The sequence below is a fragment of the Rattus rattus genome, chromosome 2 (assembly GCF_011064425.1).
Source record: "Rattus rattus isolate New Zealand chromosome 2, Rrattus_CSIRO_v1, whole genome shotgun sequence".
NCBI lineage: Eukaryota > Metazoa > Chordata > Mammalia > Rodentia > Muridae > Rattus > Rattus rattus.
In genome coordinates this window covers 97,732,781-97,755,179 of record NC_046155.1, presented here as the reverse complement: position 1 = coordinate 97,755,179, position 22,399 = coordinate 97,732,781, and the positions used below count along the sequence as shown (strand labels likewise).

The window sequence follows — 22,399 nt, the reverse complement described above, 5'->3', positions numbered from 1 at the left end:
GAAAAAAAAAAAAAACTTGTTGTGATCCTCTACCTCTTTAGTGCTGGAATCACAGGTGTGCTCCACCATTCTACGTACATTGATCATTTCCAGACCAGAATTAAATATGCACTTCCCGTTCGGCCCACATTACAGGTTGCTAGGTTACACTTTTTTCCTTCCTTTACGACTCTGTAGACGCAAAACTTCACTTCCCAGGAACACTTGCAAGTGTGTCCGTCGCGTAGCGTCGCGTCATTGTTCCCGCCCTATATACCTACTTCCGCCCGCGAGCCACTTCCTTTCCTTTCAGCGGCGCGCGGCAGCAAGATGGCGGTGCAGATTTCCAAGAAGAGGAAGGTAAGCGTCTGGGTTCTGTCCGGGAATCCGCCGCGTGTTCTAAAGGTGCCCGGGAGGCCCATGGCTCCGTGGTCGGTCCTGAGGAGCGGCTGGGCCCTTCGGTCTCTGCGAGCCGCGGATGGCCGTAGATTGTGTGCTGGGCCGGAGCCGGGCGAGTGCAGTGTGTCTGGGGAAGGGAGGGACAAACTCGAGTTCTGGACCGACACGAATACCGGGCGTCTCCAGTTCCGGACTAGACAGCTTTGAGCGTTTCTTGGTCTGCATAACTAGTGATCCTGTGGCACAATTAGAGGGCCTGCGCCATCAGATCTAATCCAGTTTCTTTGGTAAGTGAAGTTTAGCAGTCCCTTGTTCTCTTATCCTTGTCATCCTGCAAGTGGCCATAGTTGAAAGCCTATTGACTTGGCTTGTTCACTCGGGACCTGAAGCAGCAACGTCCCCTGGCTTTTTCGTTTTTTAAAATCATTCCATGGGGGGAAAAATGCACAAATTGTCAGGTTTAGAAGTAGATGGCCTGTCGTGTTTGTACTTAAGCACACAAATGGTAAAGCTGTTGTCCACAGTGTTGTTTGGAGTTAGGATTCCCAGGTACAACTTACACAGCCCCAGCTGTGCAGAAAGAACTGTAAATGTGCTACTTGGGGACAGAGTTTGTCTTTTGCGTGTAGATTATGCGGTAAAGCCCTTCGATGAAGAGGTGATGACGAGTCTGACTAGGAGGTATTTTTCTTTGCCCAGGATGCCTCACTGCACTGCGTTCTGTGGCACAGTTGAGAGCACTGTGGTCAAAGAAACTTCCTAAAGATGACCAAGAGGCATTTGTCTGAGAAGGGTTGCTGCACTCCTGCAGGGCCATTGGGCTTGCTCTGGCTAATGAGAACTCTGAGCCCTGTTTAACTTCAGAGTTAACTTGTTTCTTTGGTTTAGTTTGTAGCTGATGGCATCTTCAAAGCTGAACTGAATGAGTTTCTCACTCGGGAGCTGGCTGAAGATGGCTACTCTGGAGTTGAAGTCCGAGTTACGCCGACCAGAACAGAAATCATTATTTTAGCCACCAGGTAAAAATACCATTGACTGGTTATCCCCTGTAAGTACTGTATGTATTAAGATGCTATGTAGACCAGGGCCAACCAAGTAGTAAACAGTGTCTTGGTGAGTGTAGCTACTTTTTAAAAATTGCATTTGAAAAGATTTCCATTTAATGTGTGTACTGATCTTGTAGTAGATGGCAGGTGGGATTTTGAGTAAATTATAACTTCCCGTCTACAGAACACAGAATGTTCTTGGGGAGAAGGGTCGTCGGATCAGAGAGCTGACTGCAGTTGTCCAGAAGCGGTTTGGCTTCCCTGAAGGCAGCGTAGAGGTGAGTTCCCCTGCTTTATTTACCGGGATTTTAGACTGAAGATGTGGCTTCTGCTATAGATTGGTACTTCTGAGAACCTGACATAGAGCTCACACACAAAGAAAACCTGACATGGCAGGTGGATTGGTGCTCAGCCAGTTTCCTTAAAAGCAGAGTGGTTGCCATGCGTGGCGGGGGCACATCTTTATCCTGGCACGCAGAAGGCAGGATGAGGGTAGTGCAGAGCTAGTCAGGGCTGCCCTGTGAGACCCTGTCTTAAACCAGAGACAGTATGATTAAGCGCGTGGGGATATTCTGGTGAAGTATTTTACATTCCATTTGGGTGCACAGGTGGGTTTGCTGTCCTTACTGTGTTGTGGGGAGCCAGCATAGAAGGGCAACTCAGCTGCCTTGTGTGGGGAGTGGGAATACTTTAGTATCTAAGGGATATCGCAGTGGCTTAACTGAAGATTGGTGAGTGATGGAAATGTACTTTTTCTTTAAAGCTCTATGCAGAAAAAGTGGCCACAAGAGGTCTGTGTGCCATTGCCCAGGCAGAGTCTCTACGCTACAAACTCTTAGGAGGGCTTGCAGTTCGAAGGTAAGTGTCCTGAGACTTGGTGGCCATGCCCTTTTGTGGATCAGTGTGTGTCTGACATTTTTGTTGGCAAATAACTTCATTGACAGAGTCATCTTTTTGCTGGTGTAATAGGGTAGTCCATGGACTGGAGGGATGGCTCAGCGGTTAAGAGCACTGACTGCTCTTCCAGAGGTCCTGAGTTCAATTCCCAGCAACCACATGGTGGCTCACAACCATCTGTAATGGGATCTGATGCTCTCTTCTGCTGTATCTGAAGAGAGTGACAGGGTACTCACTTATATAAAGTAAATCTTTTAAAAAAAAAAGACGAATTTTAAAAATAATAGGGTAGTCCATGCCCCCACTGAACCGCTAGGCTAACTAGACTGGTAGGCTGGTGACACATGTATCTATGCTAAAGTTGGAAGACTTTGATTTGGGAGGACCAGCCTGGGCTACAGGATAGACCCCTAAAGAATGGTCAGTGCTATGATGGGATACTTTGGATATGTTGAGAATGAAAGAATAAATAGAATCCTACAGGGAGGGACATCTGCTTTTTGAGGTTTAGCGAGGACTCTGGATGGGTGAGCAGTAAAGCCTCCTTCCTCTCTGCCTGTGAGGGAGGACATCTGGGTGCAGCTTTAGTGCTTCCGGACAGCACAGGTTTCCAAACAAGCTAGAAGTCATGTGACTCTGGTAGTGCGTCCACGGTGGGGACTTTAAAGAGCCGTTCTGATGGGAAAGCCTCCAAACGAGACAGTTATATCAGTGATTGGCTAGGTGCCATTGCCTACCCCTACTCAGTGCTGAGGGTGGAAAGTCAGCAACTCAAATAGAGGCTAGTCTGGGGGGAAGCTTTGTCTCAAAAAACAAAACAACTTTTCCTGTAAGTTGTATAACACTGAGGAATGATGCAAAGATCGTCTAAGGGTTGGGACCCCTGCCTCAACTGTAAGGTTATGTTTTTAAAAATTATACAGTCAGGTTGGAGAGATGGCTCAGTGGTTAAGAGCACAGACTGCTCTTCCAGAGGTCCTAGTTCAATTCCCAGCAACCACATGGTGGCTCACAACCATCTGTAATGGGATCTGATGCCCTCTCCTATCTGAAGACAGCTACAGTGTACTTGTATATAATATATCTTTAAAAAATCATACAATCTTTGCTTTGGTTATAAGGATTAGATGTTGAAAAGGCCAATTTGCTTCTTTGTCATTGAGTCAGGATTTCACTATAGTCCTAGATGATGGCCTCCAAATCAGAGATTGCCTGCTGAAATGTCTGCCACTACCATACCTCCTGGTTCTAACAGTATTGTGTTTCTCTGTATGACTTGCCCTTGAACTCAGATCCTCCTTCCTCTGCCTCCCTAGTGCTGGGATTAAAGGTGTGGGCCATCGCGCCTAGCTTTCTAGTGTTTCATAGGCTAAAGGATTTTTTGGAGGTGGTGGTGCACTATTAGTGCTTAATTTGCTGGTGGGATGGATTCTGGAGTCAGAGGAACATTTCCATGACCTGCACTGAGGGGCTTTTCGTGTGCTTCAAAACTAAGGTGGTACCTGGTTGCCCACTCCTGCCAAGTGTGGCATATGATATTGCACACTCTTAATCCAGGACTCCAAGACAGGCTGGTGGATCTCTGCAAGTTCCAGACCAGCCAGGACTATGTAGTGAGACCTCGTCTTCAAAAAACCTATTCTGACAGCCTGAGTTTAGGTCTGTAAGAAGGGAACATGGCTCCACAGTTGTCTTCTGGCCTCTGTGCACTCACACATCCCGTGCATACTGCATGGTAATAGATTAACTAATATGAGCTGTGGAAACATACTTATGTTGGAGCTTGGCCAGCGCAGATAACTGACTTGGAGAAGGACCTGGGCATGGGGGTGTAAAAAAATTTAGAGGTGATTCTAATGTGCAGGTCAAGGCTGAAAGTTATGTGGTCAGTGGACTGCGTTTTGGTATAACTTGTGGTTTCTTCTGTCTACCATTGGAGAGTTATTACTGTGAAAACCAAACCTGGGGGTGGGGTGGGGTTGGTAGACAGGTTGTGTTCTTGGTAATAACAGATGAATCCCTTCTTCCAAAGGGCCTGCTATGGTGTGCTTCGGTTCATTATGGAAAGTGGGGCCAAGGGCTGTGAGGTTGTGGTGTCTGGGAAGCTCCGAGGACAGAGGGCCAAGTCCATGAAGTTTGTGGATGGTCTGATGATTCACAGCGGAGACCCTGTTAACTACTATGTTGACACTGCTGTGCGCCATGTGCTCCTCAGACAGGGTAAGTAGCTGTGCACGGAAGGGGTCCGGGTAGCTAAGAATGCCTAGGGCAGAGATTAGCATTTCTACAGACTTTCCTTCAGTTAACGCTACTGTGGAAGGAGTTATGTATGGATTGGCTTCTGGAGCAGGGAAAAGTTGCATTCTTAAGCCGTAGCCTTCTGTGCCCTTCGGTGATGACACGATGACGAGTCAGAAAGGCCACGTCTTGCTCTTGGGCCCTTTCAGTGCCATGTTCTGTGGTGCTGTAAGTGCGTCCCTTGGCAAAAGTGTCCTGCATACTGATTGATTTAGAGGCATTTGTCTGAGAAGGGAACAGAGCTCAGTGCTTTTGAACAGATGCTGCTCTCCCCGCTGTCCTCTTGTGGGGGAAAGCCCAGTTCAGTCCTAACCCTGGTGTCTTTTAGGCGTGCTGGGCATCAAAGTGAAGATCATGCTGCCCTGGGACCCAAGTGGTAAGATTGGTCCCAAGAAGCCTCTGCCTGATCATGTGAGCATTGTGGAACCTAAAGATGAAGTCTTGCCCACCACCCCCATCTCAGAACAGAAGGGTGGGAAGCCAGAGCCACCCGCCATGCCTCAGCCAGTGCCTACGGCATGACAGGTACGTCTGCAGAGACCTTCCTGGGCCAGACTTTTTACTGGGTTTCCTCTGATGTTTCAGTGTGTAAATAGGGTTCTTTTAACTTAATGTGGGAGAATGCAAGTTGGGATGTGGTATCTGACCCACAAGTCTGTCAGTGGGCAAACACCCACTTGCTTCATTGCCTTTGCTCAAGAGTTTCCAGCTCCTCTTCTGGGCATTCTGCCCTTCAGCAGCCTTATAAAGGTATCAGGCCTTCATGCTGGTTTCTGTTAAAGGCAAACTGAGGGGGGGTGTGGCCATGTAGTAAATGAAGGTGCTCAGATGCGTTTTTCTTACCATTGTTTATTTTATTTGGTTTCAGGGTCTTGGCAGCTGCATCTGGAGGCTGGATGTTGTCTTGTAAAGACGTTTAATAAAATCTTGAACAAAGACACAAGGCCTGACTGGATTGTGTCCAGTGTTCAGCTGACTCTGTTATGGTGGCCTGTGGAGCAGTGCTTGTTCTGTTGGTTTAAGCTGTAGGGCTTGAGCAGAGCTGACCAGAGAAGTCATGGGTCCATGAAGTTGGTGGCTACAGGGCAGCATCCTGACCGTGTTGAACAACCGAGGGTTAGAAGAACAGTTTGGTTTGGTGCTCGTAATGGAACCCAGGTCCTTGGACATAGTACATATTTATAAGTAAGATGGCTATGTCTCCGACCTGGAGTGGTCTTTTTTTCTAAAATGAAAGAAGATAGCTTAGGGTAAAAGGTACTTTCTATGAAAGCCTGTGTACTGTCGCATTATACCCTGCACGTAGGGAGTAAATTGGCCTCTGTTTTGCCATGCTATCCTGTTTTAGTCTCAGCATCCCAAAATAAAAAGGGAATTTCTGATGCCATTTGAGTTTGGAAGTTTGAGATGTAAAACCTGTTGTTAGGATCCATATATTCTAAATCCGATACTTAGATATTGTTTTGGAAAATTCAGAAATCTGTGGCTTGTTTGCTGTTATGTGTTTTGTGGGAAATTAATGTTAATGTGGGAATCCTGTGTTGTTTGAGAGCATTAATGAAGCTGTCAAGGGCCGGGGTATAGCCTGGCTGGTGCCCAAAGGCCAGCCTTCATGAGCCACCGATGCTCTTTATTTCACTGTCTTTACCAGTGTAGCTCTGCATGGGGTAAGGGCTTAAGTTATTCATGTTGGGTGCACCCTGACTATGTCCACAACCCATTAGCCAACTCGTTACAGATGTGTCTTTTTTAGATTTGTCTATAAGTACACTGTAGCTGTCTTCACACACACCAGAAGAGGGCATCAGGTACCATTACAGATGGTTGTGAGCCACCATGTGGTTGCTGGGACCTCAGGGCCTCTGGAAGAGCAGTCAGTGCTCTTAAAGGCTGAGCCATCTCTCCAGCCCCAGATGTACCTTTAAAAAAAAAAAAAAGTTGTACTATGTAGCTCTGGCTGGCTTCTGCTTCAGGTATTGTGAATAGGGTGTCCAAACCATAAACCATTCATGAATATTTGGCCAATTACTGACATCTGAGGTCTCTAGTTATTTTTACTGGGCTCTGGCTAAGTGCTTGAGAGACCTCATGAGAACAATTGGTTGCTCTTCCAGAGGACCCAGGTTGGATCCCCACACATCTGTTAACTCCTAGGACTGAAAGCTCTAGTCTCTGGTTCTGACAGCCTCTTCTGACTTCAGCAGACACACAGACAATGCAATCATAAACTTAGAGCAGAGGGAGGCTGCAAGCAACTCCTCAGGGCCAGTCTGTCCAGGACGCAGAGTGGCACAGTGACTAGTGTCCACGGGGTGTCAGCTTCTGAAACTGTTAGCCCCACTCTTCCTTTTAGGCCACAAAAGCAAGGCCTTTTGAACTGATGGTCTGGTACATCAGTCGTATGTATTCTGTGCTGCTCTCCCAGTAGGTGGCACTGTATACCAGCATTGCTGTAGAGCACCAAGGAAGATCTTAGTGGATTTGCCCCTCTGGCCAACAGGAATCTCAGGGCTGGGAAGGAAAAACCAAAAACAGGACTTGAACTTGGAAATAAGGTTGCTGGCAGCATGAGCTCAATACTGAAGTGTTTTAGGCACTTTGTTAGAGGTGGTGCTGGTGAGGCTTTTGGTTTGGAGATAGGATTACATTCCTGGCTGGTCCAGAACTCAACACCTACCTGTGATTGTTTCTTAGGACTATTAGGATTTGATGGTAAAATCAGCTTATCTGATTTTCACCAAAGCCATAGTCTGAATGAGGTGGCATTGTAACCCTAGGTCACAAATAATATTGAGTATCTCTATAACAGACAATTCCATCCTCTCTGTCTAAGGGGATGTACTGAGGGTTTACCACAAAATCTTCATTTCCAGGCAGAGAATTAGCATCGGACCCAAGGCTGGGAATGTCTTTGCTGCTCTCAAGCCCTCCCTTGTAATTACAAATAAAACTGCAGTGGTAGCTATGAAACACGAACATCTTGGCTGTTTAAACTGGGGCAACTGTCCATTGGGGTTGGAGGGGACACGGCTATAATGGATATATCCTGGCTTCTGGTAAGCTACCAGTGCTTCTAACAGCCCTCTGTGTAGATAAGGGTATGGCTGTTGCCTGGGATACCTCAGCATCCTGCCTCATGAATACGGAGGATTTTCTTTTTGTCCATTTCCCCCACCAACCTACCAGGAAAAAATAACACTGGGTGCAGTGAACAAACCCTCATCCCCTCACTGGTTTTTGTTGGGTGCCTTGAGGCGGGCTCTGCATGGTTCAGGTTTGCCCGGGTCTCACTACATAGTCTAGAACTAATGTCCTAAGTGAGCAGCACTCATGCAATTAAATGCTCATGAGCTGGACAATAGGTTCCAGATTTCAAGTCTGCAATAGGCTCTTAGCCCCATGGCTCTCAGCCTGTGGGGTCATGACCTTGGGAACAAACAATCCTTTCACGGGGATTGTGTATCAGATATCTACAGTAGGGTTCATAAGGGTAGAAACGCTAAAGTTTCATAAAATAGTTTTATGGATGGGGTCACCATGAGCTCAAAGCGTTAGGGTTGAGAACCAGACTTCTAGCTGCCTGCTCTGCTTTGGAACTCATTAGTTGTGGAAAACATTGGTAGCTCCTAACTTCGTCAAAGACTTTGTTCTACAATTGAAACATAAGTTTGTAAACATCAGTTACAATTACTATAGCTTTACGAATTCTGCACCTCAGTGATAAAGGATGCCACTTTCGCATCCTTGAGGTCCTGGCTTCCGTCTCTAGTAAAAATAGTGCCAGAAGCTTAATTCCCTCCAGTCACCTCTTTGCAGAGGACAAGGGTCTCAGGTTGTCAGGTGGCAGTACATCTTTACCCACTAAGCCATCCTGGGTTTTCTTTGTCTTAAATTGTTCTTACCTACTGAAGACCTTGCCAGTGTGATTCATTTGGCTAGCATGGGGCTGAAGTGCTGCTCTTTTCCCCTACATTCGTTTTATCTGATAGATGAGTGAGATTTCCTGTCAGTTTTCCTGCTACAGTGGGTAAAAAGATTGTGAATCCCACCCGATGTATCCAGGTTAATGAAGGATGTGCAATCCTGAGAAATGAAGCAGGGAAGAGGCAGGGTGCTGTGATGGCCTCATTGTTCATATCCTAGGCTGTCCCAGTCTTGCATGTTGTTGTCTCACTTGCCTGTGTCCAGGCAGACACAGTATGCACAGAATCGTATCACAGAGTGAGTGGAAACGGGGTGACTGCTTGGTCCTCAGGAGGTGTCTATCCAGGGGAGACATCCACATCCTTTAGAAGAGCTTACACCCTGGATGGGCTCCTATTGTTTCTGGGTAGACATGTGATAGGTGCCAGTGCTTTGTCCTGTGTCCTCTTGGGTTGGGAACAGGCAGGATTTGTTCCCCCACTCCCCATCCCACCGCTCCTCTGCTGTCATTATCAGCTGTGTCCAGATGGTCACAGTTCCCTAATCCATGCTATTGGGAGCTCAGCTGGGACCATAGCCTTTGTGCCTGGCTGTGACAGGGCAACCCCAGCTGGAGAGACCCTGCAGACATGACCCTCGGGCACTGAGGATGGGAGAGACTGGAAAACAAACAGGCTCTTCAAAAGGCAATCTGAGTGCAAATGAGTGTCTGCAGCTGGGGCTGGCCATCACCCAGGAGGACTGCAGCCTCAGCGTCTCCAGTGTTTCCCCTTTCTCCCATCCAGCAGTCTCTGTTCTGGAGGCCAGGGCCATGTGGAGTGTATTGTGGCATCAGAGTTGTGCCTCACATTGATGCTGGGGATCTAGCCAATCCAGGTACACCCCGGCCTGTGGCTGTGGTGCTTTCTAACCTGAAACTGCTGAACCTGGAGGGGTGGCTCAGTGGCTAAAGGCTCTTGCTGCTAATCCTGATGATTTGGGTTCAGTCCCTGGATCCCACATGTTAGGAAAGAACTAATTACCACAATTTGTTCTCTGACCTCCACACAGGTACCATGACACAAGTTTTATTATCTACAGTAACAAAAGTAAACGGGGTAATAGGTGTGCTAAAGGTTGAATGTAAGTGTTCCTCCAAAATCAATGTTAGGACCTAATATCCAGTGTCAGCACTGAAATGGGGGCTGGTGACACGGCTCAGCTGGAGTGTTTGCCATGCCTGCCTAATCCCCAGAGCTTACGTAAAGGTGGAAGGAGAAAACTGACTCCACAAAGTTGTCCTCTGACCTCTGTATGTACTTCATAGCACATGTGCACACACATAGAAATGGGACCCTTGGGGAGATGAATAAGTCACCTTATGGTCCTTAAGTCCTTTTGGGAGGTTGAAGGAAATGTCTTCTGCCAAGTGAGAATAAAGGAAAATTCTACTTCTAAAGCAGAGCCTTCTCCAGACAGAATCTGATGGCACCTTGCTCTTGGCCTCTCCAATGTCTAGAACTGTTCATATAGTCATATAGTGGTCTAAGGTGAGTATGGCTGCTTGAGTGGCCTAGGAGTCCTGGCAAGCTGCAAAAGCAGGGAGAGGAAGCTGGGGATCCTTCTCTGGGCAAAGCAGGCATGAGCTGGATCACACAGCTTTTGAAAAAGGTTTTATTTCTGTAAGAGGGGAAATAAGTTAAAGGGCTGTTCACATGGAGGTTCCAGCAGGGGGGGCAAGTGCCATGCCTCCTGGCTGAGGCTGTCCCAGTCTGAGTCATCTGCTCAGGCTCTGGACGATGGTGACACAGCCATGAGAGCTGGTGCAGCGCTGCAGGGACGGCTGGGCCTCCACCTGCCCACTGCCAGGGTCAAAGGTGAAGACACTATTGGTGCTTTCTCCATGTTCGTCGCGCCCACCAAGGATGTGGACCTTCCCATCACACACCGTCACGCCACAGCTCTCCTGAGTAACAGACAGACAGTTAACTGGGATGCACCAGGGACTTCTGCTATGTGGCTGAGCCTTGCCCTACACACTGACCAGGCAATCTGGATGGCAGGGAGACAAGTCGACTGCTTTATGTCTCATCTGTGCAGTTTGGAGAGTAACTGCCCTCTGGTGAATATGGCATACCCTGTATTTGGTCTTAGCCAGAAAGCTAAAGCTATGCTTGGAGATCATACCCATTCCTGGAAGACTGAATACACGGGAACAGTACCACCATCCTACAGTCTTCAGGGAAGCTGGAAACATCAGCTTTGAATCATCCAGGGCCCAAACTGACAGGAACCACCAATTACACCTAATACATAGTTTCTTTGGAGTCCTGGGGCAACAGGTGGGTGCAGGGGCTGTGGGAGTCACTGAAGTCACTTAGCAAGTCCCTTGCCCACTCTTTGCTAATTGATACCTTTGGGACAGACTCCCCTACTCAGTTGCAGCATTTGAATTCTACGAACTGTCTTACTACAACTCAATTGATGGCCCTGGGCCAACCTCTTTAAGGCCATTCTCATCTGAAATGACAGGTGTTTGTCACTGGGAGGACAACCAAGGGGATTAAGTGAAACCATTTACAGTGGAGGCACACAGGACTTCAAACCTGGGAGCTCCAGAGCCTTGGGAGTGGGTCTGTACCCCTGACTGGGCCAGTGCAGGAGCTTGCCAGGGAGCCCCACTTACCACAGGGCTGGGCAGGTCAGCTGCCTCTCTCCAGACATCCGAGCCAGGGTCATAGGTGAAAATTTTGCTCATGAGGCCTCCCACCACATAAATGGTGTCTCCCAGGGAGACAGCCTCAAGACACCGCTGCAAGAAAGGTGCCGGTGACCGCAGACTCCACTGGTCCTCCTTGGGGTCAAAGCACTGCACCTGCAGGAGGGAAGACAGTGGTGAAGGAGCCTCACCCGAACTTCCTGCTTCTTGGCACAGCACCCTAATTTTTATCCTGCTACGATCGGCTTATACAGTGCTGAGGATCAAACCCAGAGCTTCCTACCTTCTACCACCCCAGCTTTTAATAGATCATCATCTTTCTAATAGAGGAAAAGCTTTTTAACTAGGTCTACCTCTTCCTAATATTTAAAAAATATTGTTTTTGTGTTTCTGTGTGTCTAAAGGGTGACTGCCGAGGCCAGAAGAACCTGGAGCTAAGTGAGAGGCAGTTGTGAGCCACTTGACACGAGTGCTCTCGTCCTTTGCAAGAGCAGCCAGCACTCTTAACCGCTGAGCCACCCCTGCAGCCCTGATCTTTTCGTTTTTAAAATCTATGAAACCCATATGTATGGTACTGATCGAAAGAGTCCAGGCGTTCTGCAGACTCGCTGAGTAACCTAAGAGTGCTCCTCCCTCTCCCGGTTTTTTTGAGACAGGGTTTCTCTGTGTGGTGGCTGCCCTGGAAATTTGCTCTGTAGGCAAGGCTGGCCTCGAACTCACATTCACCTGCTTCTGCCTCCCCAGTGACAGGATTAAAGGTATGTGCTTGGCTGAGGTGAAAATTCCTCGAGTGCTGACAGGATTTAGAAAATAGATCTGCTCACACCAGTGCCCAGATCTAGCCTGCACACAGTAGGCTACGTTGTTTCCTGCAGCCTCTCCTGTCCCCTAACCACAAAGCCTGAGCCCACCTTGTCAGTATTGACACCGTCCTGCCCGGCGCCTCCAATCACGTAGAGCTGGCCAGCGCAGGGCGCCACGGCTGCAGAGCTCACGGCCTCCGGCAGGGGCGCTGTGGCCGCCCAGGTGTTGGAGAACGGGTCATAGCGCTCCACGCTGCGCAGGCGTCTCAGGCCATCGAAGCCACCCACTGCAAAGAGCTGAGGGCGAGGACAGAGGCCAGAGCCCCTCGTTCAGGGCTACAGACGACTCCAACACCCCCACTGCTTCAGTCTGTGAGCCCACCAAGGGCGTCCCAGCACAGCTACTGCCTGGCTACTTCCTCTCTCCCTAGTTCAGGAGCCCTTCCCAGTTCAATGCAGGTGACAGGAAGCTGGCGTCTGAAGGAAGAGGATTTCAGCTGCAAATGATGCTTAGTGACAACCCGAGTGGTTACTAAGGGTTCACCATCGATCACTTCCTGTTTTTGAATGCAGAATGATATTTACAAAGATAATGATATTTACAATGATGTTTATTTTGTGGGAGAGTCAAGATTCAAAACCTTGTCTGTTTGGTACCTACGCTTAACTAAACTTTTTGACACTGTATTCCTCAGTGTTGGTTATTTTTCTGGTAGGGGTGGTGATGTCGAGACAGGGTCTTGCTCTGTAGCCCTGACTGGCCTAAAACTCATGACCCTCTTGCCTCAGCCTCCCAAGTACTGAGATTATAGGTGATAAGCCCATCTGCAGTGATGATGTTAACCCTATTATGGGATCCTAAGCAAGTCTTTACCCTTTGGGATCCTCCAATCCCTCCTACCCCAGACCCTCTCTGCCTTGGATCCTAGAGCAGCAGCCACAGCATGTGCCTACCTGTCCCTGCAGGGCCACCATCTTGTGCCTCCACCTGCCCTTGTGCATTGAGGCAACCTTGATCCAGGTGTTCAGATGGGAGCTAAACATCCAGACATCACGGCTGTTGATGTGACCTCCTATGGAGAAAGCGGCAGCTGTCCTTCCCTTGCCCTCTTACTAACACCCAATGCCCCCAAAGAACCATAAACACTCCTGAATCCAAAGGACAGGTCTGAGATCCAGGGAGGGGGAGGTAATGTTCATCAGGTGCCTGGCTGTGATACACCTTGTGTTCAGGGAAGCAAAGAAGCAGTGTCACCAAGACAGCCATTGTGGATGTGTGCTGGGCCAAAGAAAGCAGAATGTGCACAGTTACGGAGTGGAAGGGGGCCCAGCCATCTTCCTTTCCTAAAGCTTTACTCATTCCCATCCCATCTCTCTGAGGTCTTGGATTATTATACTGTCTCCATATAGGGAAAGAATGGTCCACTGAATACCAGGTGACCTTCTGTCAGAGCAAAGACTAAGGCCTCTGGCCTTAGCATCAACACTCCCATCGTGACTAGGCTTTGCTGGACCACACAGTTTTAGCCACTAACCAGCCCCCATCTCCTCATTGGAGGGACAAATGAGGAGGTGGGTGGGAAAGTAGAGGCTGCTATCTCACTTGTACACTCACCAGAAACGTAAATGTCATTTCGAAGTGCACAGGAGGCAAATTCTGAGCGCGTATAGCCAGGCAGGCTAGGCAGTGGGGTCCAGCGCTGACTTTCTGGGTGGTAAGCATCCGCAAAAGGCAGTTTCAGGAGCCCCTTTCGGTCACACCCGCCAATGACCACGATCACTTCAGCTAAGTCCATGAACCTGGGGTGGGGATAAACCCAATACCGCTAGATCCACACCTACGCTGCTGCTCTCATGCGTCCCCCCACCGTGCCCCCCAAACAAACGGTGCTGGGGTACTGAACTGGAGTGCTAGTGCGCTTTGCCTCTAAGCTATATCCCTAGCACATGGGTATGTTTTTGTTTTTGTTTTTGTTTTTCCTGTAGCCTCTGTTCTTAAATTCCCTATCCTGTTTCTGCTTACTCAGTACTGGATTTACAGGCCTCCTGCACCAAGCCCAGTTCCTTTATGCTGTTTTGATCACAGCAGACAATGCTGCTGCTTTTCTGCCCACTGCGGCAGCTGCTACTGGATCTCACCACTTCCATCCCGACTCTGGTTACTGATAGGAAGAAGTCACTAAATCTTACCCCACTCTGCTTGCCTCTAAGTTAGTTGGGGGGGGGGCTTTTCCTTTCCTTCAGATGGTTGTTAGGATTATTGTCCCTTTTACAGAGGAGAAAACTGAGGCTTATGGATTATGGCCTCTCAAAGTCATGCTTAGTTTTGAATATGAATCCTCTGTCCCCAGCGGCTAATGTACTGTATCCTTTCCCTAGCCACCTCCTAATAGGGAATTGCAATGAGCAAGATAAGGCAGGCTTTCGCCAAAGCTCTCCACCACTGACCCTTTGGGCTCCTGGCCCCATCAGGTTATCCAAACTCTCTGGCTAGTGCTTTCCTAATCCATCTTGTGTGTCCGACCTCATACTCAGCATTAGAGACAGCACAGTCCCTATCTTCAGTCCTTTGGGTACGAAGGGCCATTGTAGACTATAGTCTCTGGGTCTGGCATCGCACGGGTGGAGTGGGTGTTTCATATGACTTTGTATGTTTAGTTGTCTTACTAGCCTGTGGGTCCCCAGAGAACAGATCCCTACAGGACCTGTTTGTGAGACTGGCAGATGGGGCATGGAATGGAATGCATTCCTCCTTCACAGGCGCCGGGTCTTATGAAGCGGCGACATTTCAAGATGGGTAGTGAAGGAACCAGTGCTGGGAAGACACGAGGCCTCGTTGGGGCGCAATGCAAGCAATCAGGAGGCCATACCTCCGCGGCCGGGCCCGCAGAGCGCCTGCCTCGGGGCCCAGGATGAAGCAGGCACGGGCCTCAAGCAGCAGTGGGCGGCAGTCGCCGCAGGCCTGCAGCAGCTCATCCGCCTCCACCTTCTCCAGGAAGTAGGCGGGCGCCAGCAGCGGCAGGCGCACGTGCTCCAGGAGGCGACGAAGCTGCCCGCGGCGGGCCGGCGCATCGTGGCGCACCCAGCGCATGGCCGCTTCGAACACGGCCTCCTCGCGTGCCACGCGCAGCGCGGGGTCGGCCAGCAGCGCCGCTACCTCGTCGGGCGCGAGCTCCAAGAAGTCGGCATGGCGCGTCACCTCCACGAAGGCCTGGCGCAGCACGCGGCCGCAGCGCTCGGCCAGGGAGGCAAGGGAGAAAGCGGCGGCGACTCGGCGAAGGGACAGGCTGTTAGCGGCGCGCAGGCGGCCCTCGAGGAAGCGCGCGCACGCCTCGCGCAGCCCGGCCACGCCCAGCCGCTCGGCCAGCGCAAGCACGGCGGCCGCCTCGTCCTCGGCGCGCAGCCGCACGCCCGCGCCGTACACGTAGTCGAGCACCACAGCCAGTGCTGCCGCCGTCCCCGGCGTCTCCGGCCCTACCGGGACCACGGCCGCCGCGCGCTCTGGCAGGCCGGCCGCGAACAGGCCGCGGAAGTGGGCGCTGGCCGCGCTGAGCGCCGCGCGGTGGCACGGGAAGTCGCGGCCTCCGGCGCGCAACACCACATCGGTGAGGGTGCCGCTCCGGCGGTACGCGTTGAGCGTCTGCAGGATGCGCTGCGCGTGGCAGGACGCGGTACACGGGGCCTCCATGCCCGCCTCCGACTCCTCGCGCCCCGGGGACTCCCTCATCCTGCGGGGAGAGAACACAGACAGCCTGTGAAGATGGGCCTGCTGGTGGACATCCCGAACATTTAGGCTTTCCCTAACTAGTTCATTCACCATTCACTTCCGGTGCACTCACACCATGCACCTACCAACCCCACCACCCCATCTAGACTCCTGATGGCCATGAGCCAGCCCTGCCTTCTGTGTCCAGTCTTCCTCTCCAATAGAAGCCATATTGCCTTTTTCTGTTCAAGTTTGGTAAGCTTTTTCCTGCCAGGCTCTGCAGGAAACAGATGGCAGACTCAAGATAATTTGAGTAGAGTTAAAGAGAGGGGGTGGAATGATTTATACAAATCTAGACTATGCAGTGTTTAGGGATGCCAACAAGGATTGAGTAGTGTCACACGGCTACCACCGACAGGAAGACTACTCCCAAATTCTGAATGGGGAACTTCAGGAAGTTGGCTGGAACCTGGGCAAAATGTCTGTAGAGAGATGGTTTCTTTGCACGAGCTGTAGTCTCTGATTAAGGGATTCAGGGTACCCTAGACGTGTGTGTGTGTGTGTGTGTGTGTGTGTGTGTGTGTGTGTGTGTGTGTGTGTGTGTGTGTGTGTGTGTGTTTTCCTCTCACTTAAGTGTTACCTTTAGATCTCCTGTAGGTACTTCCCCTTGACCAAACTCTGTTCTATTTAGACAGCACAGTAGTATACCAATACTTACTCAAGGTCCAGTGCATGTGTTACTTAAACTGGTGTTTATTAAAATTGGTGTGTGTGTGTGTGTGTGTGTGTGTGTGTGTGTGTGTGTGTGTGTGTGTGTGTCCTGAACAGTCATAATCCCTGCCTTTCTGGAGCTCAGAGCTTGGGCAGAGGTCCTTTGAGAGAACTCAGGAGAATTGGGGGGAGCTCAGAAAGAATAGTAAACACAGTTGGAAAGAGATTCCTAGATGGGCAGTATTAGCTGTGTAAAAGCAAGAGAGTGAGACATGTTTCTAGTTTCCAGTGGAAAGATCCAGGCTCTAGGGACCACGTGGGCTATAATCCTCCTTTAGTCTGGAGTGATCTCACCAGGGCAAGTCACTGGCTCCAATTCTTAAAAAATCATAATACCTAGCCACAGAACTGTAACTATTAGATGGGGCATGTAAAAGTGCTGGGTTTGTAGTATGTCCCAGTCATTTGCTTACCTTTTCACAGCATGGGGTGTGGGTAAGTTGACCCCCAGAGGAGTTTGTTGTGAGGAGGCAGTCTGGAGGGAGCCTGCCCCTCAGATGTTTGCTGTGAGGGTCAATGAGATTGCAGGCCATTCACCCTGGTTAGGATTTGGTCCTTCCTTAAGAACACAGAGCCATGTGTGTTCTTGTGTTGGCATGTTCTGAAGATTGGCCGTGCTCTCCTTCCTGTGGGAACTTACTCCGAGGCTCATCTCTGTCTCTGCCTCGTTCCTCTCCCTACATTGTCCCATCTGCAGATCAGCCTGCCTTTCATAGCTTATGCAGGACCATGCAGTGCACCCCCTGCCTCAGAGTCACAAGAAATTAGCTCCCAGTGGACAATGATTGTTGCCCATAAAGAGGTTACCAGCCCCAACTGACCATGCACTGGGCTATTAAGTCTCTCCTCTCTGTAGCTCTCACCAGGGGGGAGGTGTTTCCTCAGGGAACACAGGGATCTACAGAGGGGAACGAGACAGGCCATCAGAGTGCAGCAGGGTTGTCCTTAGCTAGCACAGGACACAGCTACTCTCTAGGCTGAGCCCTGAGAAGGTAGGTCTCAGCATAAGGAATCTGCCTGCTAGTGTGATCCTTAAGTTCACCTCCTAGCAACTGCCGATACTTGCTCATTCTACTGCCACCTTTTCTGTCCCAGGCTGAGGGAACTGTGGGCACACGGTAGTGGAGACTCAGTTTCCACCATGGAGTCCTATAGTCTGGGAGCCCAAGGACACACGGGAAGTCAGGGATTCCGTCAGCATTCTCCCATCTCACAGAGTCACGGACTGAGATTCAGCCTGGGAAGCTGTCCCAGTGAGCACGATCCTGCACCTCCTCCCGACACACGCACACACCTCCACCCCCACATACACATTGACAGCACAGGCTCACACTTCGGGGGGATGCTCCCCAGAGCAAGACAGCCCTTTTGCCAAACCCTAAGGTACTTGGCTCTTACCTGGCCACACCCTCTTCCTGGGACTGGGAACTGCTGCTCTGGCGGAGACAGGAGACCGCTCCTGCCTGTGCCCACCGCTTACTTGCTGGCTTTGCCCGCTAGCCTAGCAGCCCGAGCTGATTTTATTCTTGCTTGCCTAGACTCCCACTTGGGCTCAGCTGTGGGAGGACAAAGGGTCTGTCTGGACGCCAGGGGGGAGGGGAGGAGAGGGAGCCGGAGGAGATGGGCACTGGGCTTTTGTTTCACTCTTGGGCCAGTCTTGGAAGGGAGGAGTGTGGATAAGCATGGAATTGACTGCGTGTTGTGGTGGGCTGGGGTGTTTTGAGGACTGGGGGTGACTGGCGAGGGTTTCTATGGTCTGTGTATGGGGTATCTGCCTCGGGTAGATGGGGTGGTCGTCAGTGTGTAGGTGTTTCTAGAACTTGTATGCGTGTGAGTACGTGGAACACAGTAACTGTAGTCCTGGGATGCTTAGGCTCTGTGGACATGTGACTACGTGACTTCGGATGTAACCAAGAATGTGGCTGCCATTGCTGTGGATTCGGTTTTCCCTCCTGCCTCTTTGTGATCAGCTCATACATGTTCCTGCCTCACAGCATGCCTGTCATTGTATCTGTGACTGGTCATTTACATGCCAGGAGCGTGTGCGCGCGCGCGCGCGCGCGCGTGTGTGTGTGTGTGTGTGTGTGTGTGTGTGTGTGTGTAATGAGTATAAGGCGCCTGTGTGAGAAGATACTCATGCAGATGTGACCAGGATCATTGTGCTGTTGTGGGGTCGGAGTGGAGTAGTGTGGGCCTCACGGAAAGGACACCGTGGAAGGACATTTTGGCACTGAGCAGATTGAGTTGGATGGAAAAGAGAATGATGGGACAGCTCTGAGTCCACCTGACTTTCCGGAGCTGGACGACATTTGGAGGTTGGCGTGTCGCTGCCTCTGGGAAGGACTGCAGGGCTTGTTGTTACAGGAGCACAGCAACTGGGGTGGGGGTGGGGGGAGATGGCTTCCAAGAGAGCCTGTCCTGTTGTGTCAGGACAGTGTCATCAGCAGGAGGGTAATGGTGAGTCTACTGTTTGTGTGGGGTTGCCTCTGTGTGTTAGAGCCTGATATTGCCAGGCTCAGGGAGGCTGATGGAAGATGGGAGGTATTATGGTTTGGTATAGAGTGTCCCCAGAAAGGCTTTGAGATGGCTCAGAGATAAAAACACCTGCTTCTATGCCTGAGGAGATCTGAGATCCGCATGGTCGAAGGAGAGAACTCACTCACACACATGCTTGTAGCACACAGGTGCCCAATGAGCAGGAGACAGAAGCAGGTGGATCTCTGCAAGTTCTGGGACAGCCTGGTCTACATAGTGAATTCTGGGATAGCCAGTGCTACACAGTGAGCCCCTGATTCTAAAAGAATTTTTTTTTTTTTAATCTTTAAACCTCTACAAGTTGGGGCTTTGGTCCCTAGGCTGGTGGTGCTATGGAGAATTGATTGAGCACCTTCCTAATGGGTTCATCCATTAACGGATTAATAATTTGATGGTATTACTGTGAAGTGGCAGAGAGTAGAAGTCGGGGTCTAGTTGGTTGGCCCCATATTTTCTTGATCTCTGTCTCCTGCCCACCACAGAGTATGCCATTTTTTTCTGCCACACGCTCCCTGCCACCATGGTATTCTTCCTAGAAGCAACAGTTAAGTTACCAAGTATTGAAAAATAAATCTTACTTCTTCTTACGTTGTTTTACTCTGGTACTTTGTTCCAGTAGTAAAAATCTAACTAATAAATCATGTATTCCGAATCCTGGCTGAGGTCTGTCTACCGACCCTGCTCATGTTGACTAGTTTATGTCAACTTGACACAAGCAAAAGTCACTTGGGAAGAGAGACACTCAACCGAGAAAATATCCCCACGTAATTGGCCCGTGGTACATTTTCCTAAATTGGTGAATGATGTGGGAAGTCCCATCCCACAGGGGTTGAGGGAAGGGCAGGTGGTCCTGAGTTGTATAAGTAATCAAACGGAGCAAACCATGAGGAGCAAGCCAGTCAGCATTGTTCTTCCACGGTCTCTGCTTCAGCTACTGCCTCCTGGTCCTGTCATGACCTCTGTCCTGACCTCCCCCAGTGACCCAAGAGATGTAAGGCGGAATAGCCCTTTCTTCCCCAAAGTTGCTCTTGGTCGTGGTGTTTATCACAGTAGAAAAGTAACTAGGACACCGTTCCGGGAAATGGTAGACTGCCCTTATACTGGGGGAGGGGAAGAACCTTTCAATATAGCCATGAAAGGGTGTCATTGGGGCCAGGGAAGTGGCTTAGCACGGAAAGGCGCTTGCTGCCAAATCCCATAGCTTAAGGTCAACCCGGGGTGGGGGTGTGTGGCTGTCATAGGTAGTTCCAGTTATTAACCTGATACAAACCCAGGGTCACCTGGGAAGATGGAGCCTCAACTGAAGGATTGCTTTGTGACTGGCTTCTGGCTTGTGGCCATTTCTGTTTGTGTGTGTGTGAGTGTGAGTGTGTGTGTGTGTGTGTGTGTGTGTGTGTGTGTTGTTTGTTTTATTGATAATTGATGTAAGAAGATTCAACTTATCATGGGCAGTGCCATACTAGACAGGTGGTCCTGGGCTTCGTAAGAGGCGTGTGAGAGGGGTTGGGGATTTAGCTCAGTGGTAGAGCGCTCGCCTAGCAAGCTCAAGGCCCTGGGTTCGGTCCTCAGTTCTGGGGGGATGGGAGGAGAGGGGATAGATAGAGGTGTGTGAGCGAGCCAGAGGGAGGCAAACCAGTAAGGTGTTCCTCCATGGTCTCTGCTTCAGCTCCTGCCTTGAGCCCCTGCTGTTCTGGAAGAACTAAGTCTCATGAGCTGCCCATCTGTTCTGTGACACATACACACAGACATACACATGAACATTTAATAAAAACATGTAAAAGGATGTGAGTGCTTGGAGACCTTTACACTTGGGAAGGAGCTGAGGGTTCACAGAGGGCTTGCAGGAGATAGGGGGGTCATCTGAACAGGAAAGGCACTAGCGAGGAAGGAGTGAGGCACAGGAGTGTCCAGAAGGTAAAAGAGACTTTTCTGGGCAGTGAGGTGTCCTCTATAGTCAAGGGGATCTACCGGGGGCTTTAGCAGAGTAGAGTTTTCAGTAACCCCTAAGTTTGGGAAGAGAAGCCAGGGTGCAGCATGAGCTGAAGGCCCATTGGAAAATGGAGATAGAACTGCCATTCATTTTCGGTGACAGGGAGGTGGCCTGACCATCATTGGGCAGGAAAGGATTGCAGAATCACGTTCCGATGATGATGGGATGCAGCTGGTGATTCTGAACGGGTGATTCTGCACCCTTCTTTATCCACGTTCCCGAAGATTGCAAGGTGTCTCAGGTGCACCAGCATGGCCAGGAGCCTTGAACACCCTGTCCAGTTGGCCCAGGGGAGTTGACTGGACAGGGAGAGGATTCCACGAAAATGTGTTATCTTTTCTGAATGGCTTTCCACAGGCTGGACAGTAGCCGTGAAATCATATGGGTAGGACTGTGCACCCAGTGTCCAGGGTCAAGCAGGGATGATCTCTTCCACAGAAGATCTTGTTAGATGTTCAGTAGTGAGAGAAATGGTGGGCAAATCTCCCCAGACTCTGAAGGGGCCGTGTAGAGAGGCTAATGGGGGACCACTGAAGGTCTGAATTTAGAAGGGGTTCGTTTCCTTCCTCCCAAGAAAGTGACCTCAAGTCTTTCATATATCAAGAATTCACTCTAGAACATCCACATTTGGAGGTGAGACAGTATACTGTCTCTTCAGTGGCATTAACTAGTGCAGAGGTTCAGCCTTCTTCTTCCCCTCAGGATGCACTCAAGACCATGCAGATTTGGGCAGAGCCTCAAGAGTTAAAGGCTTTCCCTGTTTTCCACTGCTGACTCTGCCCACAGAGGGCAGAAGGCAGAGCTGGGAACACTGAAAGGTGGGAGGGGACACGGACACCTGTGTTCCCTGGGCCGTGTTTGACTTCTAGCCCAGGTTCCCTCTCTCATGCTAAGCAAGGGTCTGAGCCTGCCTCAGCCAGACCCACAGACAAATCCCACCAAGGGGAAGAGGCGTCCCGGCACTCAGGACTTGTCCTCCATGTCTCCACAAAGAACCCCCAACCCAGGCTCTGCAGCCTTCACTCTGCTTCGCCGTTCCTAGATGGTTACAAGAGGTGCATGCAGGCTGGATGTGAAGCCCTCCCCTCTCTCCCCTCCCTCTCAGTAGAATCGAAGGTTTTTGTTTCCTTTTCTTTTGTTGTTTCGCTTTTTATTAAGAGCCAGGAATGATGGAACACACTAGGGAATCAGAGGAAGGCAGATCTCTGTTCAAGGCTAGTCTGGTCTACATGATGAATTCCAGGACAGCCTGGGCTATACAGAGAGTCCCTGACTCAAAAAATAAATTATTTTATGTGGAGTGTTTGGCCTGTACTGTGTCCATACCATGTGTGTGCAATGAAGGCCAGTTGC

The 22,399-nt window shown here is 50.2% G+C and overlaps 2 protein-coding genes and 2 non-coding genes across 5 annotated transcripts; 3 read left to right on the top strand and 1 right to left on the bottom strand.

Moving 5' to 3' along the window:
* Positions 1-262: 262 nt before the first annotated feature.
* Positions 263-5,564, top strand: Rps3 (ribosomal protein S3). Its single transcript, XM_032893020.1, has 7 exons — positions 263-339; positions 1,267-1,397; positions 1,609-1,702; positions 2,188-2,282; positions 4,354-4,541; positions 4,948-5,144; positions 5,488-5,564. The coding sequence occupies exons 1-6, from the start codon at positions 310-312 to the stop codon at positions 5,139-5,141; spliced, it is 732 nt and encodes a 243-aa protein (XP_032748911.1). The 5' UTR covers positions 263-309; the 3' UTR covers positions 5,142-5,144; positions 5,488-5,564.
* LOC116894921 lies at positions 1,024-1,171 on the top strand. The gene has a single exon (XR_004387120.1). It is a non-coding gene; the product is annotated as a small nucleolar RNA SNORD15 (small nucleolar RNA).
* On the top strand, positions 4,709-4,853 carry LOC116894919. The gene has a single exon (XR_004387119.1). It is a non-coding gene; the product is annotated as a small nucleolar RNA SNORD15 (small nucleolar RNA).
* A 4,614-nt stretch (positions 5,565-10,178) lies between the features above and the next one.
* On the bottom strand, positions 10,179-16,098 carry Klhl35 (kelch like family member 35). Of its 2 annotated transcripts, XM_032893018.1 has the most exons (7): positions 15,886-16,098; positions 14,915-15,772; positions 13,660-13,844; positions 12,999-13,117; positions 12,153-12,341; positions 11,209-11,397; positions 10,179-10,488 (listed from the first exon to the last, which is right to left on the bottom strand). In XM_032893018.1, the coding sequence occupies exons 1-7, from the start codon at positions 15,930-15,932 to the stop codon at positions 10,300-10,302; spliced, it is 1,776 nt and encodes a 591-aa protein (XP_032748909.1). In that variant the 5' UTR covers positions 15,933-16,098; the 3' UTR covers positions 10,179-10,299. The 2 variants fall into 2 exon arrangements, with proteins under 2 accessions (XP_032748909.1, XP_032748908.1); XM_032893017.1 differs by having other exon boundaries at positions 14,915-16,098.
* Between the last annotated feature and the right edge of the window lie 6,301 nt (positions 16,099-22,399).

Excerpts from the sequence above, each read along its gene's own strand:
- Klhl35 (XM_032893017.1), bottom strand. The coding sequence starts at position 15,864 with ATGGTGAATGAACTAGTTAGGGAAAGCCTAAATGTTCGGGATGTCCAC. Across the intron at positions 12,342-12,998 it reads TGGTGGCCCTGCAGGGACAG|CTCTTTGCAGTGGGTGGCTT; the intron begins GTAGGCACATGC and ends CCTCGCCCTCAG. Across the intron at positions 10,489-11,208 it reads CTGACCTGCCCAGCCCTGTG|GAGAGCTGTGGCGTGACGGT; the intron begins GTAAGTGGGGCT and ends TCTGTTACTCAG.
- Rps3 (XM_032893020.1), top strand. The coding sequence starts at position 310 with ATGGCGGTGCAGATTTCCAAGAAGAGGAAG. Across the intron at positions 1,398-1,608 it reads ATCATTATTTTAGCCACCAG|AACACAGAATGTTCTTGGGG; the intron begins GTAAAAATACCA and ends TCCCGTCTACAG. Across the intron at positions 1,703-2,187 it reads TCCCTGAAGGCAGCGTAGAG|CTCTATGCAGAAAAAGTGGC; the intron begins GTGAGTTCCCCT and ends TTTTCTTTAAAG.